General features: G+C 36.2%; 1 protein-coding gene across 7 annotated transcripts in view; it reads right to left on the bottom strand.

Moving 5' to 3' along the window:
• The window catches only part of LOC131148002 (callose synthase 9), a 194605-nt gene that overhangs the window by 36657 nt on the left and 137318 nt on the right, over window positions 1–20630 (bottom strand). For all 7 annotated transcript variants that reach the window (XM_058097727.1, XM_058097729.1, XM_058097730.1 and 4 more), the window contains 5 exons: window positions 14511–14626; window positions 14333–14416; window positions 14113–14225; window positions 12609–12661; window positions 12371–12547 (listed from right to left, as the gene is read on the bottom strand). In XM_058097727.1, the coding sequence (XP_057953710.1) occupies window positions 12371–12547; window positions 12609–12661; window positions 14113–14225; window positions 14333–14416; window positions 14511–14626 (543 nt within the window). The remainder of the gene's footprint in view (window positions 1–12370; window positions 12548–12608; window positions 12662–14112; window positions 14226–14332; window positions 14417–14510; window positions 14627–20630) is intronic.

Here is a 20630-nt window from a genome sequence, read left to right as displayed (position 1 = left end):
GAGGTGAATCGTAGTCCCTCAAGTATTTCACTCAATCAACATAACTATGCTAATGACTTGGTGGCCACAGCTGGCCTTCAGAAGGGTATTTCCGTTGACACTCCCATGGAATTAAATGTCAAGCTTCTCGCAAAGAGGAGGGTGATTTACTTGCTGATCCTAGTTTATACCGGAAGTTGGCGGGTAATCTTGTCTATCTCACCATTACTAGACCAAACATTTCTTCTGTTATACAACAAGTCAGCCAGTTTCTTCAGACTCCTCGTCATTTTCATTTGGCTGCTGTCCGTAGGATCATACTCTATGTCTAGGGCACTTCGGCTCATCGTTTATTCTTCCCTGCAGGCAATTCTAGTCACCTTGCTGCTTATAATGATGTTGATTGGGCCGGTTGTGTGGACACACGTCACTCCATCACTGGTTGGTGTGTGTTGTTAGGTGATGCAATGATCTCTTGGAAGAGTAAGAAGCAAGATAGAGTTTCTAAGTCATTGACGGAATCTGAATACCTGGAGATGTCTCTTGCTTGTTCTGAAATTATTTGGCTTTGAGGCTTTCTTGCTGAGCTAGATTTTTCTGAGACTGATCCCACACCTCTACATACCGATAATACGAGTGCTATCCAGATCACGGCCAATCCCATCTATCGTAAACACACGAAGCATTTTGAAGTCAATTGTCAGTCCATCTGTGAAGCATTTGAAGCTCGTGTTATCACTCTTCCACTCATTTCCACTGAATTACAAATTGCAGATATCTTCACCAAGGCTCTTACTCATCATCGACATTGCCTCCTACGTAGCAAATTGATGCTTGTTCATTAACCCGCAACAATTTGATGGGGGCTGTCAACGAAACAGCAAACAACAAAGCAAGATTTTTCTTTCCTTTTGCATTCTAGTAGAGCTTCTCGGTGTTTTGAGCTTATCCATAGTAATGTTTGGAGACCTTCCCTGGTTAGTTCACATGAAACATTTAAATACTATGTGACTTTCATTGATGATCATAGCAGATTTACTTGGGTCTACTTTCTTCGCTCTAAATCTAAGATTTTTCGTACTTTCACTGAGTTTTTAGCGTATGTTGATAATCAGTTTTCTGCTTCTATTAAGACATTACGCACAAATTCTTGTGGTGAATATGTGTCTACTGAGTTTCCGGCATTTTTGACTTCTAAAGGCATTCTTGATCAATGTTCATGTCCTGCTACTCCCCAACAGAATGGAGTAGCTGAACGGAGAAATCTTCATCTCCTAGATGTGGTCCGTACTCTCTTGCTGGAATTCTCTGTTCCATCCATGTTCTGGGTTGAGGCTTTGAAAACTGTTACTTGATTAATCATTTACCTTCTCAAGTCCTACTCATGGAGTCTCCTTATTTCCACTTATTTGCTAAGCAACCTAGTTATGATAGCCTTCGTACCTTTGGTTGTGTATGTTTTGCTCATTTACCTCCTCATGAGCGACATAAATTATCTGTTCAATGTGTTCGATGTGCATTCTTGGGATATAACGTGTGTCAAAAGGGATTTGTTTGCTATGATCCTACATTACAATGTACACGCATTTCTAGGAATGTTATTTTCTTTGAAAAACATCATTTCTTTCCAATGTCCTCTATACCCTCCTCTTCTACAGTGATTTTCCCCTCCTTTGAGGAGTAGTTCTCGGATATCTGGTAGCTCCTCTGATATCTGATCCTACCACGCTCCAGATTCAGTTAGTTGTAGCACTAGAGCCTTTGGTACGTTGCTCTTCTCGAGTGTCTGTACCCCCAGATAGGTATGGGTTTCCCTTTTCAAGTTCTAGAAATTATGTTTCAGCTCTTACTGTTGCATTGTCCAATTTAGAAATTCCACATCCTACTCACACGCTGCCAAGCATGATTGTAGGCGACAAGCTATTGCATGCTAGACCTTATTTACTTTCCATGTATAGCATTCTTGTAAAGTCTATATATAATATTCAGAACTCAAGGCCAATTGATTCGGCCATTCACAAAATATTTGAGACCTTGAACCCGTGACCTCCAGGAAAGGTCTTAAATTTCAATTTCGACTCAAATTTCGAAGCTCCAAAAGAACAGAAATTTCGATTTCAATTTCAATTTCAATTTCGATTTGAAAAAATAACGGAAACTAGTAGTAAAGCATGGAATTCTTTATAAAACTTTAGAAATGGTTAACAAATATAATAATATAAGTTTTAAGACTAATATATTACAATTTAAATACATCTCTATTTTGTATAGGGTGGAAAAGTTGTAAAATAGTATGTGTATTAAACATGTTTGTAAGATAATGTACATTAAACAGATTCAGTTAATGCAAATGAAATTCATAATTCATTTAAATATTATTTATTATACAAATAATGAAAATTTAGACATGAATGGTTAAATAAAATATTACCATAAGTTTTTTTTTTCATATAATTTCAAAAGCACTTGTGGTAACCTTTTGTTTCAACAAAATAAATTAAAAGAGAAATTTCACTTCACTCTTGAATCTCCCATTTGAATTTCGACGAAATTTCATTGTGTAGTTAAAATTTCAACAAATTTCACTAAAATTTCGAGGTTTCAATAAATTTCGGATGATTTGTTGAGATTTCGACGGAAATTATGCAAGACGGAAATCGACTGCCATTTAGATTTCGAGGGTGACGGAAATTGGAAATTTCGACAATTTCGTGGGAATTTAAGACCATGCCTCCAGGTCACACAACGACAACTTTACTGTTGCATTTAGGCTCCCCTTCTACCTCCACTGATAATAATAATAATAATAATAATAATAATAATAATAATAATAATAATAGTAGTAGTAGCACCAACAGCAGCAGCAACAACAACAAAAACAACAACAGTAGCAACAATAACAATAATAATAATAATAATAATAATAATAATAATAATATAAAAAGTACAACAAAAACAAAGACAATAATAATGCTAAAATATTGGGTGAACTCATCACAAGGATAGGACTCTCCCTCAATTTATAAAATTAACCACATACATTACAATGACAAAATTATCACTTCCAAAGTCACACTCACTAACACAACAAAGACACATGCTAGTAATACTAAATAACAACAATAACTAGTAACATTCCTCCCCAAGCTGGAGATATCATATACTTGTAGTTGTTACAAATGGATTTAACTCGGGCAGCCCCCCAGACTTAAGTAAATTAGCAAGTTGAAATTCAGACTTCACATAAATTGTTCTAATAATCTTCTGCACAAGTTTTTCTCGAACAAAGTGCCAATTAACTTCAATGCATTTTTTCCACTCATGGAAGACAGATTGGATGCAATATTAATCTCCATAAGCTAGGAATGTGGAAAACCTAGTTCCTCTAACATGTTTTTTATCCAAATAAAGCTCAAATGTAGTGTGTGCCAAGAAACAATACTTTGATTCAATACTCGACTAAGGGGCATAGTTTGTTTCTTACATCTCCATGGTAACAAGTTGCCACCAACAAAAAAACAATACTTGGTAGTGAATCTTTTCTCAGAAGCCCAATTTGCTTGTGTATATCTTGAACATAAGTTTGACCCAAGAGACTTCTCCCAAGTGCACCTTTGAGTTATTTTAGGATTCAAATGGCTGCACCCGATTGCCTTGTTCTTGGAGAATTAAGAAAGTCACTTGCAACACAAGTTCTTGAAGATATATTGGGTTTTCAAATTTCCGACAACTCTCTGATATCTTCCAACATTAGTAAAAAAATGCCCCCATGTCTAGAACTGACTTGTCATGATCCATGGGTGTTTCAACATGTTTGGATCCAAACATCCCAATCTCATCTTGTTGAAGTATTTTGTAAATTGAAACCTAACCTCAATGATAGGTGTAACGGTCTTGGGCCCAACTCCAGTGAAGTATTGTCCGCTTTGACCCACTAGTCTCACGGGTTTGTCCTATAAAAGGTGCCTCACATAGTTGGAGTCCAAACCATCCTTTTAAGCCCAAGATCTCCCTAATACACATATGTTGGACCGTGATAGGCTCTCTCGTCCAATCTCTGACGCTCTTGTCAAAGTGATCTCCCTAATACACATCTGATGTGAAACCGTGACAATTGGCTTCTTCCTCTATTTACAATATATGTCAAGTGCATATCAATGACCATAATACCCTTACTAACTGACACTAGCATGACTCTAGCACATACTAATAATGCTAAATAACTAAAATAACCATTAACACTCCCCCTTAAGCTAGCTAGCTTCTTACAAATAAATTTCAAATGAGCACCTCCCAATGCTTTAGTGAATAAATCAGCAAGTTGCAAAGCAAACTTCACATGAGTGGTTGAGATAAGCTTCTTGACAAGTTTCTCTCGAACAAAGTGACAATCAACTTCAACGTGCTTTATCGGCTCGTGGAAGACTGGGTTGGAGGCAATATGAACAATAGCTCAATTATCACACATTAGCTCCATAGGCCGAGGATGTGGAAAACCCAGTTCTTCTAACATGTTCTTTAACCAAACAAGTTCATATGTAGTGTAAGCCATACTCAACATTGGATCAGGCCACAGTAGTTTGTTTCTTACTCTTCTAAGAAACCAAATTACCACCAACAGTGTTTTAAAAGGCAAAGGTATGAGCCGAGGTGTTTTAACCCTTACAAGGTGAGGCACAAGCATTAAGGCATTGGGGCATAAGCCTTTTAAGAATTTTGTTTTTTTGATAAAATTATGTAAATAAATTACATATATTTTAAAACTAAACAAAAATAGAAGAAAATCATAAATATAATGTCAAAAATAAAATATTACTTTCAAACTATATGTTGGTCCTTCGTATATTGCTAGCTTAACAAAGTTCAACTTACTTTCAAGATCTAAGATTCAACTCTCAATTATTTTGGAATGGTTGAGCGTAAAGAGTTTTAGAAATAAACTCAAAATATGACACTCCTTTTATATAAACATGGAGTTAAATTTTTCAAACCAAATCTAACTTGAGAATCACACCATCAAAATGCGAAACCTTGACTAAAAGATGCAAAAGAAGGTATGCCTTTCGAGCAAATGCGTAAACCTCAGGGTGTAATGCTTTAGCCTTTTTGGGATTTGGTATCTTAGATTGAGCCTCAAGGAGTTTTAGGCATACGTTGCCTAGAGGCAAACCTCAAGGTGAGCCTTGATTGAGCCTTTTAAAAAAGATTGACCTAGTCGTGGATCTTCTATCGAGAGGTGACTTGGCCCAACACTTTTGCAAAAGATGTGTTTAGTTGAGTGACTAAGAGATAATTCAACCTTCCAACAAGTGTTTGGTACTGGGTTAAGCAATAAATCATCCATATCTGGCACTAACTTAATGTTGGGATCCATGAGTGTATCAATAGGGTTGGATCCCAACAGCATAGTCTTATCTAAAATATCAAGAACACACTTTCATTGAGGCAAGGTAATTTCTATACGAGATCTCAATACTTTTATAACCTATAAATACTTTAACAGGCCCAAGTGTTTGGTCTCAAATTTAGTCTGTAGGAAAAACATTAGATCCTACATGCCTTGATCATCATCTCTAGTAATCACAATAACATCCACATACACAATAAGCAAAATCCTTCTGGATGGAGTATGACTGTATGACAATAAATATTGAGTCATCTACTACACATCGTCGGAGGCCAAACTTAAGTACTACAACACTGAATCGACCAAATCATGCTTTGAAAGATTGCTTTAAACCATATAATGATTTCTTGAATTGATACATTGAGCTTGACTCCCCATGAGAAAAGAACCCAAGTGATTGCTCTATATAGACCTCCTCCTGAAGATCATCATGTAATACAACATTCTTCGCATCTGACTAATGTAGAGGCCAATGGCAAGTAGTGACTAAGGAAATGAACAAACATACTGAGGCAAACAAGAGAAAATGTCTCTAAATAATCCTAACTATACACCTATGTATATTCCTTAGAAACAAGGTGGGCCTTCAAACAAGCCCCAGAACCATTTGAATTGACTTTCACATTGTACAACAATAGACTTATCAGGAGGAAGTGGAACCAAATACCAAGTATCATTATCATGAAGCGTGCACATTTTTTAACCATTGCAATCCTCCACCCAAAACGAGATAGGGCTTCAAAACTGAGCTTAACAAAATGCTAAGAAAAGGGTGACAAGAAACCATAGAAAACAAAATTAGAAATTGGATGTTGTATAAGTGTGTTTACCTTTCCGAACAACTATAGGAGGATTAACATCATGGAAAATAGGATCGTCTAATGAGGGAACTATAAGCATAGAAGTAGAATTTTGAGGAGGCTCTCCACCCTTGAGTCGCTGTGTGTATACCTGCAAATTGGGATGATCCAAGAGACAAAAAAGACTCAAATTGGGTGAAATGTAAGAGGTTTGGGCATAGATAATAGGTTAGGATTTGGAAGGAAAGGAAAAGGAAGGGACTCATCAAAGTGAACAGAAGTCAAGGAATTAGAGTAGTGTGGTATAGAATCAAAAAAGGTGACATCAGCAGAGACAAAAAATCGATGTAAAGAAGGGCTATAACATCGATATCCCTTATGAGTATAGGTATATACCCCAGAAAAATACATTTGATAGCATGAGGATCCAACTTATTCTTTCTTCGAGTTAATTGACGGCTAAAGGACACATAACCAGATATATGAGGAGGATGGGAGAACAAAGGAGCCTTAGGGAAGATAACTGAATATGTGATTTTACCATCAAGGGCAGAGGACGACATTTTATTGATAAAAGAGCAAGTACTGGGCACATTACTCCAAAAAACTTTCGGGGCATAATTTGAGAGTGACTTTGGGAATACGTCTATTTTTCCACTCTATAACTCCATTTTGTTGTGGAGTATGCGCACAAGATGGTTGATGGATCATAGTAGAACTAGCCATATAGGTAGTGAATTGGGTGCTTCATTGACAAATGTATCAAGGTACCAAAACCCCAATTTCGACATGACATGACTATGACCCCAAACATCGGAATGGGCTAGCATGAAAGGACTAACTGCTCGTTTGTTCACCCAAGAAGCAAAGGGAACAGAATGATGTATTCCCAACTGACAAGATTCACACTCAAGATTAGACATAGAACAAAAGGTAGGAACTAGCTGTTTCTACTTGTCCAAGGATGGATGACCAAGACGAAAATGGATTTGAACTCATGCAGCAACGGTTGTGTAGGCAATAAGAGGAGAGAGCATCTCAAAGTAGTAAAGTCTACAAGCCTCAAGTCTTGTGCCAATTGCATTCCTCGTCTTTAGATCTTGAATAACTTAAAGAACAATTCAGTGACTCTGTAAGCTTGCTAACTAATATGAGATTGAAAAGGGAATTAGGAATGTACAAAATAGAAGAAAGAGAGATGGAGGGAGTAGGATTTACCGTTCCTATCCCCTTAACTATGGTAGTAGATCTATCAGCAAGGATAACTTGAAGGAGAAAGGGCATTGGAGGGCAAAAAAGAAGTTGGTTACACTTGTCATATGGTCAATGACAGTAGATTCAATAACTCAAGGACTAGTGTGGGAGACACCAGATGATATACAAACTATAGGATTACCCCTCTAAGCAAAAGATGCAATGTGATGAGATGCTTGCTTGGATGCCAGATACTATAAGAACCTTGAATACTCTTCCTCTTATACAATTCTAATATGATGTTTACCTGAACAAGAAACAAACGGGCGAAACACACTTTTAAGGATTTGGTGTCCCTATTCCAAAACTTACACAACCTTGATACAGCAGCAAATTAGAAATAAGCAGCAAACAAAATGCTCTTGGAATTCCAAAACTGAACTTTTAGACTGACTGAAACAACCACAAAGGAGCCACCAATAATCAGATATTGCACTGCCACAGACCCCCAAAAACAGCCTGCAAACACAGCCGCTCTCACAAGGCATCAACTAATCACCTTAATAATACCGAAGAACAATTAATGAATTGGCATGAGTGAATGATGAAAAAGGTTGAGTCTTTGAACAAAAAACATGACCAACAACTTGATATTATGGTCTATGAAAGGATTTAAAATATTCTAGAAGAAATCAAAGGAAAAACTGGCCGGAAAAGGCCTCATGCGCTGGCACGTGGAGACAGACCTGCCAGCGATTGGCCAGCACATGGGTGGTCCTCCGGCAACAAAAATTTCATGCACCTACATATTGGAGGGTTTTGTATGGAGTTATGTGGTTATTGTTCACAAAATATGGAGTATTTCTTGGAGCTTTTGAAAGAGCAGCAGTCTCCAATTTTTTCTGGCGACGACTGTATTTTTTTGGCAACTTCTGGACTGCCTTCTGGTCTTCGGTGGTGCATATGGTGTTCTACAGCGGCAGGTTTAAGGTTTAGGGTTTGATTTTGGATCTTGATTTGATAAAGTATTTGGTGAATTGAAAGACCTAACCTCAATGATATGCCTCTTCCTCTATTTTCAAAGTGATAAAACAGCAAGCAGTGAGCATGGCATCACTCCAAACATCTTGGAGACATTCATTTGATACAACAGGGTACGAATGACTTCAAGTCCACTCTGGAACTGCATTTTGTTGTGAGTGTGGGCACAAGATGACTGACGGATTATACCAGAGTTCGCTGTATAGATACTAAATGGGGTACTGAAGTACTGGTTAGCATTATCTCTACAAAAGAATCCTGTACATCAAATTGAGTTCTTATTTTAGATGATAAGGCACAAAAGATATTAAACAATTATCAAAACCACAACTTTGACATAACACAACTATGACCCTAAACAATAGAATGGACTAGCATAAAAAGGTTAAAAGCCTGTTTATTGACTCAGAAAGCAAAGGGAACACCATGGTGATTTCACAATTGAAGAAACCTTAAAACTCTAAACCCTAAACCCTAAGTTTTTTAGGGTTTTTAGAGTTCATGGCTTAGGATTAAGCGTTAGTGTTTAAACACACAGGGTTTTAGGTTTATGTTAAGGGTTCAAGATTGGAGCCTGAAGGTTCAAACTCATACTCAAGGTTAGACAGAACTCAAAGTAGGAACTAGTTGTTTTAACTTGTCCAATGAAGGATGACTGAAGCAATTCTACATTTGAAGTTTTGTAGCAACAACACTGCAGGCAATAGAAGGAGAGAGTGATTCAAAGTAGTAAAGTCCACGAGCATCACATCTTGTGCTAACCACCTTCCTCATCTTGAGATCCTGAACATTAATAGATTCAGAAACGAAGGTTGAATAAGTTATTGACTTCATAATCTTACTAACAAATATGAGATTGAAGGGGGATTTAAGGATGTGCAAAATAAATGGAGAGACCAAAGGCGTAGGATTTACTATTTCTATCTCCTTAACAATAGAAGTGGACCCATGGTAACTCAGGGCACATTTTTAAAAAACTAGAGTAGAGGGTAGGAAAGAAGTAGGTTACACATGCCATATGGTTAACAATGGTAGAATCAATAACCCAAGGACTAGTAGGAGAAAAACCAAATGAGACATACATGCTATAGGATTACCTTTCTAAACAAAAGATGTAATGTGATGAGATGATTGTTTAGATGCTTGGTAATATAGGAACCTTGAATACTCCTCCTTTGAGACGGTTATAGTACACTGTTCCAATGGCTGAACAAGTGACTGATGAGGGAAGCATACTTTCGGAATTTGTGAACTCCATCCCAGCACGCACACAACCTTGTCAGAGAAAGCAAATTAGAAGCACACAACAAAAAATATATTTTCGGGGTTCATGGCATCCATCCCAACAGGCCAACACTCACAAACAATACCAACAATAAACAAGGTCAACGACTTAAACAACCATGGACAAGATGAAAAACTAAAACGACCACAAACAAATCATAAATAAACTAGTATAACACTGTCACAACCCCAAGAAACTAACACACAACCCTAATGGTAACAAACAACCATTAACAAAGTGCCATGAGTGAATGACCAAAAAAGGTTGGATCTTTCGACAAAAGGCATGACCGACAAAATATTATGGAGTATGGAAGTACTTAGGACATTTGGAATGAAATCGAAGCAAAAACAGTTTGTCAAGAACCTCTCATGCAATCACGCAAGGGATTGGAGCTGCTGACTTCTGCTGGCGCATGGGACCTCCTCCAGTGATAAAATTACACATGTACACACAAACACACCCACACAGAGACATGATTGGTTATAGAAAGCGGTTTTTGAGATTCAGAATGATAGTGATATTCAAGAATTTTCCAAGGATTGCTGTGTTTTCCAGCAACTCTTGGAGTTGTTTCTAGTCTTTGGTGCTGCAGATGATCCTCCTCTGTTGGTAGACATGTAGAAGATTTAGGGTTTTAGGCTTCGTGCAGTGGCTTGGGCAATTAGAGTTTAAGTCTTGGAACCATTCGTTAATACAATGTTTCATTAAGACATTATGCTTAAGTTAATAGGTAGTTGGCCAAGAATACATATCAATCCTTAACACACTCCCCACACCTATGATTGAACTTGGAGAGATAAACAAACAATACATGAAACCATTATATGAAATTAGAACTTATAACTAAACAACAAATGCGAGCAACAAGACTAGAACCCTAGACCTCTTGAAATTTTGTGTAAGAAAGAAATTAGCTGCCATTTCAATTCTGAGGGTGATTGAAAGAGGAAATTTCAACAATTTTGTGGAAATTTAACACCATGCTTTTTTATAATATATATATAAATATGACATGTGCTTAACAAAGTCTGGAAAAATCCAGACAAAAACAAAGAAAAAACCAAAAGACTATAAAGACCATGATTTATAATATATGAAAATTATGTGAAGTATATAACAATGACCATATTATCCTTACTACTTCACGGACTATCTCATGGTCACTGACAACAACAATAACACACATGAGAAATACTAAATAACTATAGTAACTAGCAACAAATAATATTGCAACTATAATTGTTTACAATTATATATATATGTGTGTGTGTGTGTATATATATATATATATATATATATATATATATATATGAAAACAGTAAAAATAAAAACAACAGCAATAACAATTATATTATTAATGGTACTTCTAAAGGGTAACCAGAAAATTAATATATATATACCATTTTATATTTCACAAAACCATAAAAAAATGTTATGATTCAAAAATACAGAAATTTTCTATGAAATTCCAATAGAAATTTCATTCCTGCCACTATTCCTTTCCTACTTCAATCCCATTCTATGAAGCAAACAGGGGGCTAGAATGGCAACAGCTTACAGTGTAAGTTGTGTAAGGGTAAGGTATTTATTATCTGGTTGCTTCTTGGGTATTTTTCTCATCATAACTTCACATATAATATAGCTACCTAGTCTGTGAGAACTGTTTTTTTTTTGGGACCAAAAGTTCTCTTTTAATTTTTTCTATTTGCCTGCCCTAGCATGAACTCACGTATTATCCAGATAATCAAGTTGGATATCACGTTCACAAGAAGTATAACTAATGATACATATATTCTAGGCGACAAATAAATAACTAAAATACTAATTAATTTTTAAACCACATATGACAACTTGACCCAACTAGTGGGACCCAAATCTTGGTTTGTTGTTATTGTTGTATATGATAACTTAAGCTCATTAGTTTTGACCAAGGTCTTAAATTTCGATTTCGACTCAAATTTCGAAGCCCCAAAAGTACGGAAATTTCTATTTGAATTAAAAAAAAAACGGAAATCAATAGTAAAGCATGGAATTCTTTGTGAAACTTTAGAAATGGTTAACATAAATAATAATGTAAGTATTAGGACTAATATTACAAGTTAAATTCATCTATATTATGTATGAGGTGGAAAAGTTATAATATAGTGTGTATCAAACATATTTGTAAGAAAATGTAGATTAAGGATATTCAATTAATACAAATGAAATTCATAAATCAATTAAATATTATTTATTATACAAATAATGATAATTTAGACATGAATGATTAAATAAAATGTTGTTGTAAGTCTATTTTTCATATACTTTGAAAAGCACTTGTAATAATCTTCTGTTTCGATAAAAATAATAATAATAAATTAAGAGAGAAATTTCACTTCACTCCTAAATCTCTCATTTGAATTTTGAGGAAATTTCATTGTATAGTTAAAATTTCGACAAGTTTCGCTAAAATTTCAAGATTTCAATAATTTTTTTATGATTCTTTGAGATTACGACAGTAATTATGCAAGACAGAAATCAGCAGCCATTTTGATTTCGAGGGTAACAGAAACCAGAAAATTCAACAATTTCATGGAAATTTAAGACCATGGTTTTGACCCTGGATCAGAACATAGCAAGATGATAGCAACCTAATGTTCAATCAATTCAGCAGTAGCATACCATGGTGCAGAAATAGAAACCAACAGTAGTGAAGTAGAACGAAAGCATCCGGAAGAAATCAAAGAGCTGCCCAAGTCTGTAAACATCTCGACTAAGAACTTGTTCGCCATTACCGCCAGCGACTTTCCCCTCAAATAGTGCAATTTGATTGAGCCCAACATCACGTCCTTTGCCAACCTGAAAAATTTATCGTTAAATTCTACCCTTACAAAGGCAATAATCAAAGGTGTGATTTTACCTGAATGTATTCATGATGAGTAATATTTCCTTGGCGTAATGTTGAGTTGAATCCTGAGTTTAATTCAGAGAGTCAGTTATGTATGAAAAATTTTGAAGCAGTTCTTCATTTTGGTTACAAGCAGCTGAACATATACGGCAACAGGAATTGCAAAACCCAAACCAATTTCTTTTGCCATTTTAAAAATTTTCTAGTTAAAAGCATTCCAGAGAAATAGAAGGAACACTGCCCGGCCCTCCAAAAAAAAAATAAATAAATAAAGACAGTAAAGGAAGAAGAAGAAAAGAGGGGGCAGAGAGTGAGCTTGCGAGACAGAGGGATAAAAGGTACTAAAAATGGTTCAAAGTTTCAGATGATTATCAAATGTTTTTGATGTGTTTTTCACGTGTTACCATCATCCATCTGAATGTCAACATTACTGTTACACTTATTCTGTGAGCATGTTGCATTTCCAGTGTTCAACATTTTGAATACATAGTAACCTAAGACAATCTCAACTTTGCTTTCATCAGCATGATTTGAAGAACACATGGCAGGCTCGTTTTCTTACAAAATTAGGAAACAGGATAGTGAGGTTCGAACCATGCTCAAAAGAAGGTTAGGAAGAGCTCATCACCAGTTGGCCAACTATAACCTCTGTCACATGAGATACTTCATATACTTAAATGTTTCATAATTATTGCTCGCATTATACAAGTCCTCTCCAATCGCCTCCCAATGATAATTGATAAAATGCAATAAAGCATAGTAGCGAAAGCATCCAGTGCTTCACAAGATGCAACTGGAAAGCTATAAACAGAGAAGGTGGGAGACTTGGATTTTTACATCCAATTCCAAGTTGGGGTTTAAGATAGAAAATCATTTACAATTCTCCAAACTCATCATATTTTCAATGAGGAACGAATATGACAGTCCAAAATAAGGAACTAAGTCTCCCTGTGGCTTGTAACTTTTTGGCTAAACAAAAAATTAAAGGCTGAAAAGGTCATTCCGCATCTACAAATATCATCACCCCAGCAGCTTAAACATCCCTGTTGCTTAAAACTGATCTCATTCTACTTTTGTCATCTAAAATAACATTAGAAGCAGACATACAGAAAGGGACTATTTTGGAACCACGTTCTTGTAACTTACACTCCTAAAAATTTCAAAAGTCAATTATGATTGGCAAAACCCCGCAAAAATCTTGATAGAAAAGGGGGAAACTCAAGAGGACTTGATAAAACATTTGCATAAAGATTCCATACAGATTCCACATTTGTAACAAAGGAACAAATATAATAATAATAGGTAGTCGCTCACATGTAAAAAGAAGGAAACATAAGAATTAGAGATAGTAATACTCCTTAAAAGCATAAGCAAGTAGTCTCTGCATAAAAGGAATACTAGAATTTGGAAAACTCCTCAAAACATCTAAAGTTTTAAAAAATTTCAACCAGTCCATCGGGCCATCAGAAGTCAAGATGGTAATAAAAACATAACGCTATCTTACGTGTAATTATACCTGCAAAAATATCTTCACTAATGTTGATGATACGAGAAGCCTTGCTGATACCACCCCGGGTTATATGAAAAACTCTGTCAAAAACATCTGGATGGCCATAATGCATGCGGATCCTGAACGTCATTTAATATCACACCACTTAGGATCTAGCTCTAATGACATTAAATTTAAAAGATTCTACGTGCCAACTAAAACATAAACACTATTAGCATGAACTTACTTCAGAGGCTTTGCAAGAACACGCTGGCCCAAAGTTACAAAGCTAGTTTCTTGATTAGACATGAATGATGCTAAAGATGACACGCTGCATATCATTATAAATTAACAGGTCAACTAAACAAGCATATTTCACAGTCATGGAAGTATTGAACTACATAAAGGATTAAATGGAAACATGCCTTCCAGTAAATACATGTTCCCTGACACCAAGAATGGTTGGAGGCCGAATTCCATGATCACGAGAAAATTCCTCAAGAAGATTTCTCATCTTCAAGGCTTCCTCGAAATAGTTATCCTAAATTGGATAGAACAAACGCAACTAAGTATAGTTACAACTGACAGAGATTCAACATAATTTCTTTCTTACAAAAAAAAAAAAAATAACTCTGATAACACGTAGTAAACAAGTCCATCCCCCACCCAACCAAAAAGAAAAATTGACAAACTGATGAAAATAGAAGGATGCCTAAGAAAGAATCCATTTTTTCTTATATGAGTTGCATCCCCCGCCCCCTCCCCCACCCCCCACCCCCCGGGCGATGCTGGAATCTCCTTGAAGCTAAGAACAAAAGATAGTATAGTATAGAACTTAAATAAAAAGGTTTTCACAAATATTATGAAGACATTATTTCCTGCCAATGATCCCTTGTGGGAATCTCTTGGCTAAAATGGCCACCTAAAGTCTAGTACAACAAGCAGCACAATACACAGCAATATTCAACAATAAATGTGATATTAAGTCCCAAGAATTATATTTATTAATTTACAGCATGCAATGCAACTATAGCCTCATAAAAAAGAGCAGACTTAGCAATGGAACAAAAATTAAAAAACATACTTATGGCATATGTGTATTTCTTAATTCAATGCAAAATAAATAAAAAACAATTACAGAAAAGTAAGGAAATCTGCTCAATCGAGTAAATCATAGAATCTCATCTAAACATGTAGTTTACTCTTTATCCAACGCAAAACAAGCAATACACCTAAGTCATGAAAATCTAACATAAAGCACAGCCTTTCATGCATTCCCTGTTCAACTGCTCATTCTTAAAACGTGGTTTCATGCCTCAGCCTATGTGGGAGGCTTAAACTGTGAAAAGCACGGGGATCCAATCAATAACAACACAACAACAACAAGCCCTAAATCTCACTAAGTGGGTCCAGCTATACGAACCCCTTTCCACCAATTCACACAATCAAGGGCATTTTTGTCGACTAACTTAAGAGCTGTTAAATCCTTCCTTACAATTTCATTCCAAGTTACCCTACTTCTTCTAGTACCATTAACAATAGCTAGCTCACTCCCACTCACCAGTGCACTACTTAGCCTTCTTTATGCTTTTAAAAGTTTTCCATATTTCTACAATTTTGCCATGTTTTATAACAAATTATTTTTTGTATTTACAGCTTCTTGGACATCTTGATCCAACCACCAGCTTTTTTTGTTGCCCAAGAATTTTCCTTTTGGTTCACCTAAGATCTCTTTTGCTATCATTTTCATATTGTTAGCCATTTTATTCCACAGACCATTTATTTTTACTATGTTCCCTATCATCCACTCACCCTCTTTGATCATTTTATCTTCAAATTTTACAATATTCTCTCCCTTCAAACTCCACCACCTAATCTTCTTGCATTGATTTATGTTGCTCTTTCTCTTCCATTTTTTCGTACAAATATCTAATACTAGCAATCTATGATGTGTAGTCAAGCTTTCACCTAGGATAGCTTTACCACCCCTGAAAGTTATTCAAGGGCCAGTTTAGCTGTGGAAAACACTGTTTATTTTCCATTTTATTTTTCTATAAAATTATAAAAAAATGTTAGCTAACTTTTCATTTTAACATTTGTATGAAATAAATGAACAATAAGCAGTTTGACACTATTTGCAGGAGGAAATAACTTTATTTTTTATTTCTGATTTTTGAAATAATAACAAAAATGCCACATTGTTTTCAAATTTTTCAATTTATGTAGAAAATTTGGAAAACAACTTTGTTGATATTTTTGATTTAATGATCTAACTCAAAAATAGATCCCTCTCTCTATTTATAATACATATCAAATACATTCTAATAACCATAATATCCTTACTAACTCTTACTAATTAATATAACACTAACACACTTAACAATAATAAAAGACAAAAATAACCATTAACACTTCCCATTAAGCTGGAGCATAGATATCATATGCTCCCAGCATGTTACAAATAAATTTAACATGAGCCCCCCACAAGGTTTTGGTAAAAAATCAGCAAGCTGCATATTGGACTTTACATACGTGGTAGTAATGAGCTTCTCCACAAGTTTCTCCTAAACAAAATGGAAATTAACTTCAATGTATTTCGTTCACTCATGGAAGACCGGTTTGGAGGCAATATGAAGAGCAACTTGATTATCACATATCAACTCCATAGATTGAGAATGTGGAAAACCCAATTCCTCCAACCTGTTCTTCAACCAAACAGGTTCACATATAGTGTGAGCCATGGCCCTATGCACTGATTCAACACGTGACTCACCACAGTTTGTTTCTTACTCTTCCAAGAAACCAAATTACCACCAATTAAAAAATAGTGCCCGGTTATGGATCTCCGCTCATAAAGCAACCCAGCTCAATCTACATTAGCATATCCTTGAATATAAGTGTGACCTTGATCTCCATATAAGAGACCTCTCCTAGGTGCACCTTTAAGATATCTCAAGAATCAAATTACTAAATCCCAATGACTTGTCCTCGAAGAATCTAGGAATTGACTCACAACAGCTGTAAAAGATATGTTCAACTGAGTGACTGAGATAATTCAACTTTTCAACAAGTCTTTGATATTGTCCAATATTAGGTGACAAATCACTGATATTCGATACAAAGTTCCTATTAGGATCCATAGGTGTATCACCTGGTATGGATCCCAACAACATAGTCTCATCTAACAAATCAAAAACACATTTCCTCAATGAAAAACCAATTCCCCCATACAAGATTTGGATACTTCCATACCCGAGAAATACTTCAACGGTCCCAAATCTTTGGTTTGAAATTTTTGTAAAAAATGTTTAAGGCTCTAAATACCTTGATCATCATCACCTGTAAGTACAATATCATCCACATAGACAGTAAGGATCCTACCCAACGAAGTATGGCAATAAAAAACGGTGTGATCCAATGCACACTATCAGAATCCAAGCTCAAGTACTACAATACTAAATCAACAAACCATGCTCTGCTAGACTGTTTTAAACCATATAGTGCCTTATTAAGCTAAAAGTCCGACTCCTCATAAGCAACAAACCCAAGTGGTTGCTCCATATAAACCTCCTCATCAGGATCACCATACAAGAAGGCATTCTTCACATCTAACTGATGCAAAGACTAGTGACAAGTGGTGGCCACAGAGATGAGCAGATGCACTGATGTAAGTTTGGAAACCAAGGAAAAAGTGTTGGAATAATCCAAACCATACACCTGAGTATACCCCTTAGCAACAAGATATGCCTTCAGACGAGCCACAAAACCATCTTGGTTGACTTTCACTATGTATACCCAACAACAACAAACCATAGATTTGTCAAGAGGACAAGATACCAATTACCAAGTATCATTGCCTGGTAAAGCATTCATCTATTCAACCATGACATTCCTGCACCCAAAATGGGCTAAGGCTTCCACAATTGATTTAGGAAGGGTAGAAAATGATAAGAGCAGTAACAAAGCAATAATAAGAGGGTGATAAGATTTCATAGAAAACATAGTTAGAGATGGGATGTTGAGTACATGTGCGTTTACCATTCCACACAGCAATGAGAGGATCAACATGGGGGGGAATATGATCATCAAACAAGGAAACTAAAGGCGTGGTAGTAGAAGCTTAAGGGGAGTCTCTTCCTCGCAGTTGTCATCACGAATACATCTGCAAATTAGGACAATCGAGACGATGATAAGGACTCAAACTACATGGAGACACAGGTGGTTGATTTGGTAAGGACAACACACTAGAATCTGGAAGATCAGGTAGAGGAAGAGGCCCATTGAGATCAAAGCACTCACAGATTAAGTGTAGTATAGGATAGACTAAAAGAAGGTAACATTTGCGAAAACAAAGAAACGATGAAGAGTAGGACTATAACGATATTCCTTTTGAATATATCAGTAGCCCATAAATACACATTTTATAGCACGAGGATCCAACTTATCTGCCTCATGAGTTAGTTGATTAACAAAGGACATGCACCCGAATATACAAGGGGTAAAGAAAATAAAGATGAATTAAGAAAAAAAATGAAGTAGAGAATTTTGTTACTAAGAACATAGGACGACATCCTTTTGATGAGATAGCAATCGGCCAGTACAACATCACTCCAAAACATTTTAGGTACATGCATATGATAAAGTAAGGTGCAAGTGATTTCAAAAATACATCTATTTTTCATCTCTACAACACTATCTTGTTGAGGAGTGTGACATAGGATGATTGATGAAATATACCAACTTGAGTCATCTAAGTAGACAATTAAATACTAAAATACTCTCTAGCATTATCATTTTGAGGTACTCAAACTAGCAAACAATTACCAAATTGAGTTTTATTTCAGAACAAAAGACACAAAAGATACGAAATAACTCAAAATGGTCTTTTGTCAAATATAGCAAAGTCATCCTAGAACAATCATCCACAAAGGTTACAAAGTACCAGAAACCTAACTTGCACACAACTCTACTAGGACCCCAAACATAATAATGAACTAATATGAAGGGGCTCGCAGCCCATTTATTGACTCGGGAACAAAAGGGGCACGATGATGCTTTTCCAACTGACAAGACTCACAATCAAGACTAGACACATAATTCAAATCAAGAACTAGTTGTTTCAAAATTTCCAACAAAGGATGACGAAGGCAACAATGAATTTGGAGAGGTGTGGATTTGGTAATCTTGTGGATTGACATAAGACTGAAAGGAAACTTGGGTATATAGAAAACCAAAGGAACATAAATAGAAGAAGTGGGATTTCTAGCCCCAAATCCTTTAACAACAGTGGTGGAACCATCAACAAGAGTAACAAAAGGTAAGTTTTCAGGATACTGGACAACAGAGAAATTAAGCATACCTATGATATGATCAATGGTAGCTGAGTCCATAACCCCAAGACTAGGACAAGAAGTACTAGATGGCAGGCATGCTGTGGGATTACCTATTTGGGCAAGAGATGCAATGGACAAGAAGCTTGTTAGACGCTCGATATAGTTGGAAGTTGGAATACTCTTCCTCTGACATAGATATACTATGTTGCCCCCCACTTGGCCTCAAAGGTGTATAGTCGGTGGTGGCTGCATTGGCAACATGTGAAGGTTTACCATGGAGATCCTAACACTAACTCAATAGTATGATTACCTCATCCACAATAAGCGCACTTGCGAGTAGCACCCCTACCTCGTCCATCTCTATCACCATGACTACTTGAACCACCTTGATAACTTCTACGGTTGTTTGTTTGAAAAGTAGAATCACCATGCAAGGCAAAAGCTGTCCTCTCCAAACCAAACACAAGCGGCAAACTGCGTGCTGAATGAAGCACGAAGGATGCGAGAATAAGCATCGCAAATGACGACAACTCTACACTACCAAATATTTGGGACCAAACTACCTCAAACTCGGGTTTCAAACCTGTTAAAATATGAAGAACTGTCATCTGCTCCCTTTGCTTCTGCATCCCACAAACATTAGCAATTATAGGTTGCACGATGTTAAGCTCATGAACATATTTCATCTCTCCAAAATAATCAGTAATGCTCCCATCTCCTCGTTGCAACTGAAAGTACTCCTAGGATAAATCATACATACGTTTAATGTTACTAGAGTACAAAAGCTTGGCATAACCCCAAATCTCATACCATGAATCAAGATGCATGCACATCCGTGCAATCTATGGCTCCATCAAATTCCACAATAGGGAAATAATCAAGGCATCTTCCTAAATCCACACTTCTTTCTCTTCTCATCAGAAGGACTAGATTGGAGCAAGTATTCAGATTTTCCTAATCCTGCTAAATAAACTCAAAGAGCCTTAGACCACTGAACATAATTCTTTCCATCCAACATTTCAGTTGTTATTTGTGGCAGCAATGAAAGGAAACATGTTTTTGGGATTCATAGACTCCACCTCAAAACTCAAAAACCAGCAACCACACCACTATCAAACAAGAAGAACAATTAAAACTAATTGGGACAACAATAAACAAGGTGAACAACTGAAACAACCTTCCAAGAGACTCACAAATAGCAATGAATGAGGC

The sequence above is a fragment of the Malania oleifera genome, chromosome 2, assembly GCF_029873635.1.
Source record: "Malania oleifera isolate guangnan ecotype guangnan chromosome 2, ASM2987363v1, whole genome shotgun sequence".
In the NCBI taxonomy this organism is placed as follows: Eukaryota; Viridiplantae; Streptophyta; class Magnoliopsida; order Santalales; family Ximeniaceae; genus Malania; species Malania oleifera.
Note: the sequence above shows the minus strand (reverse complement) of the source record. Positions and strands in the feature narration are given on the sequence as shown.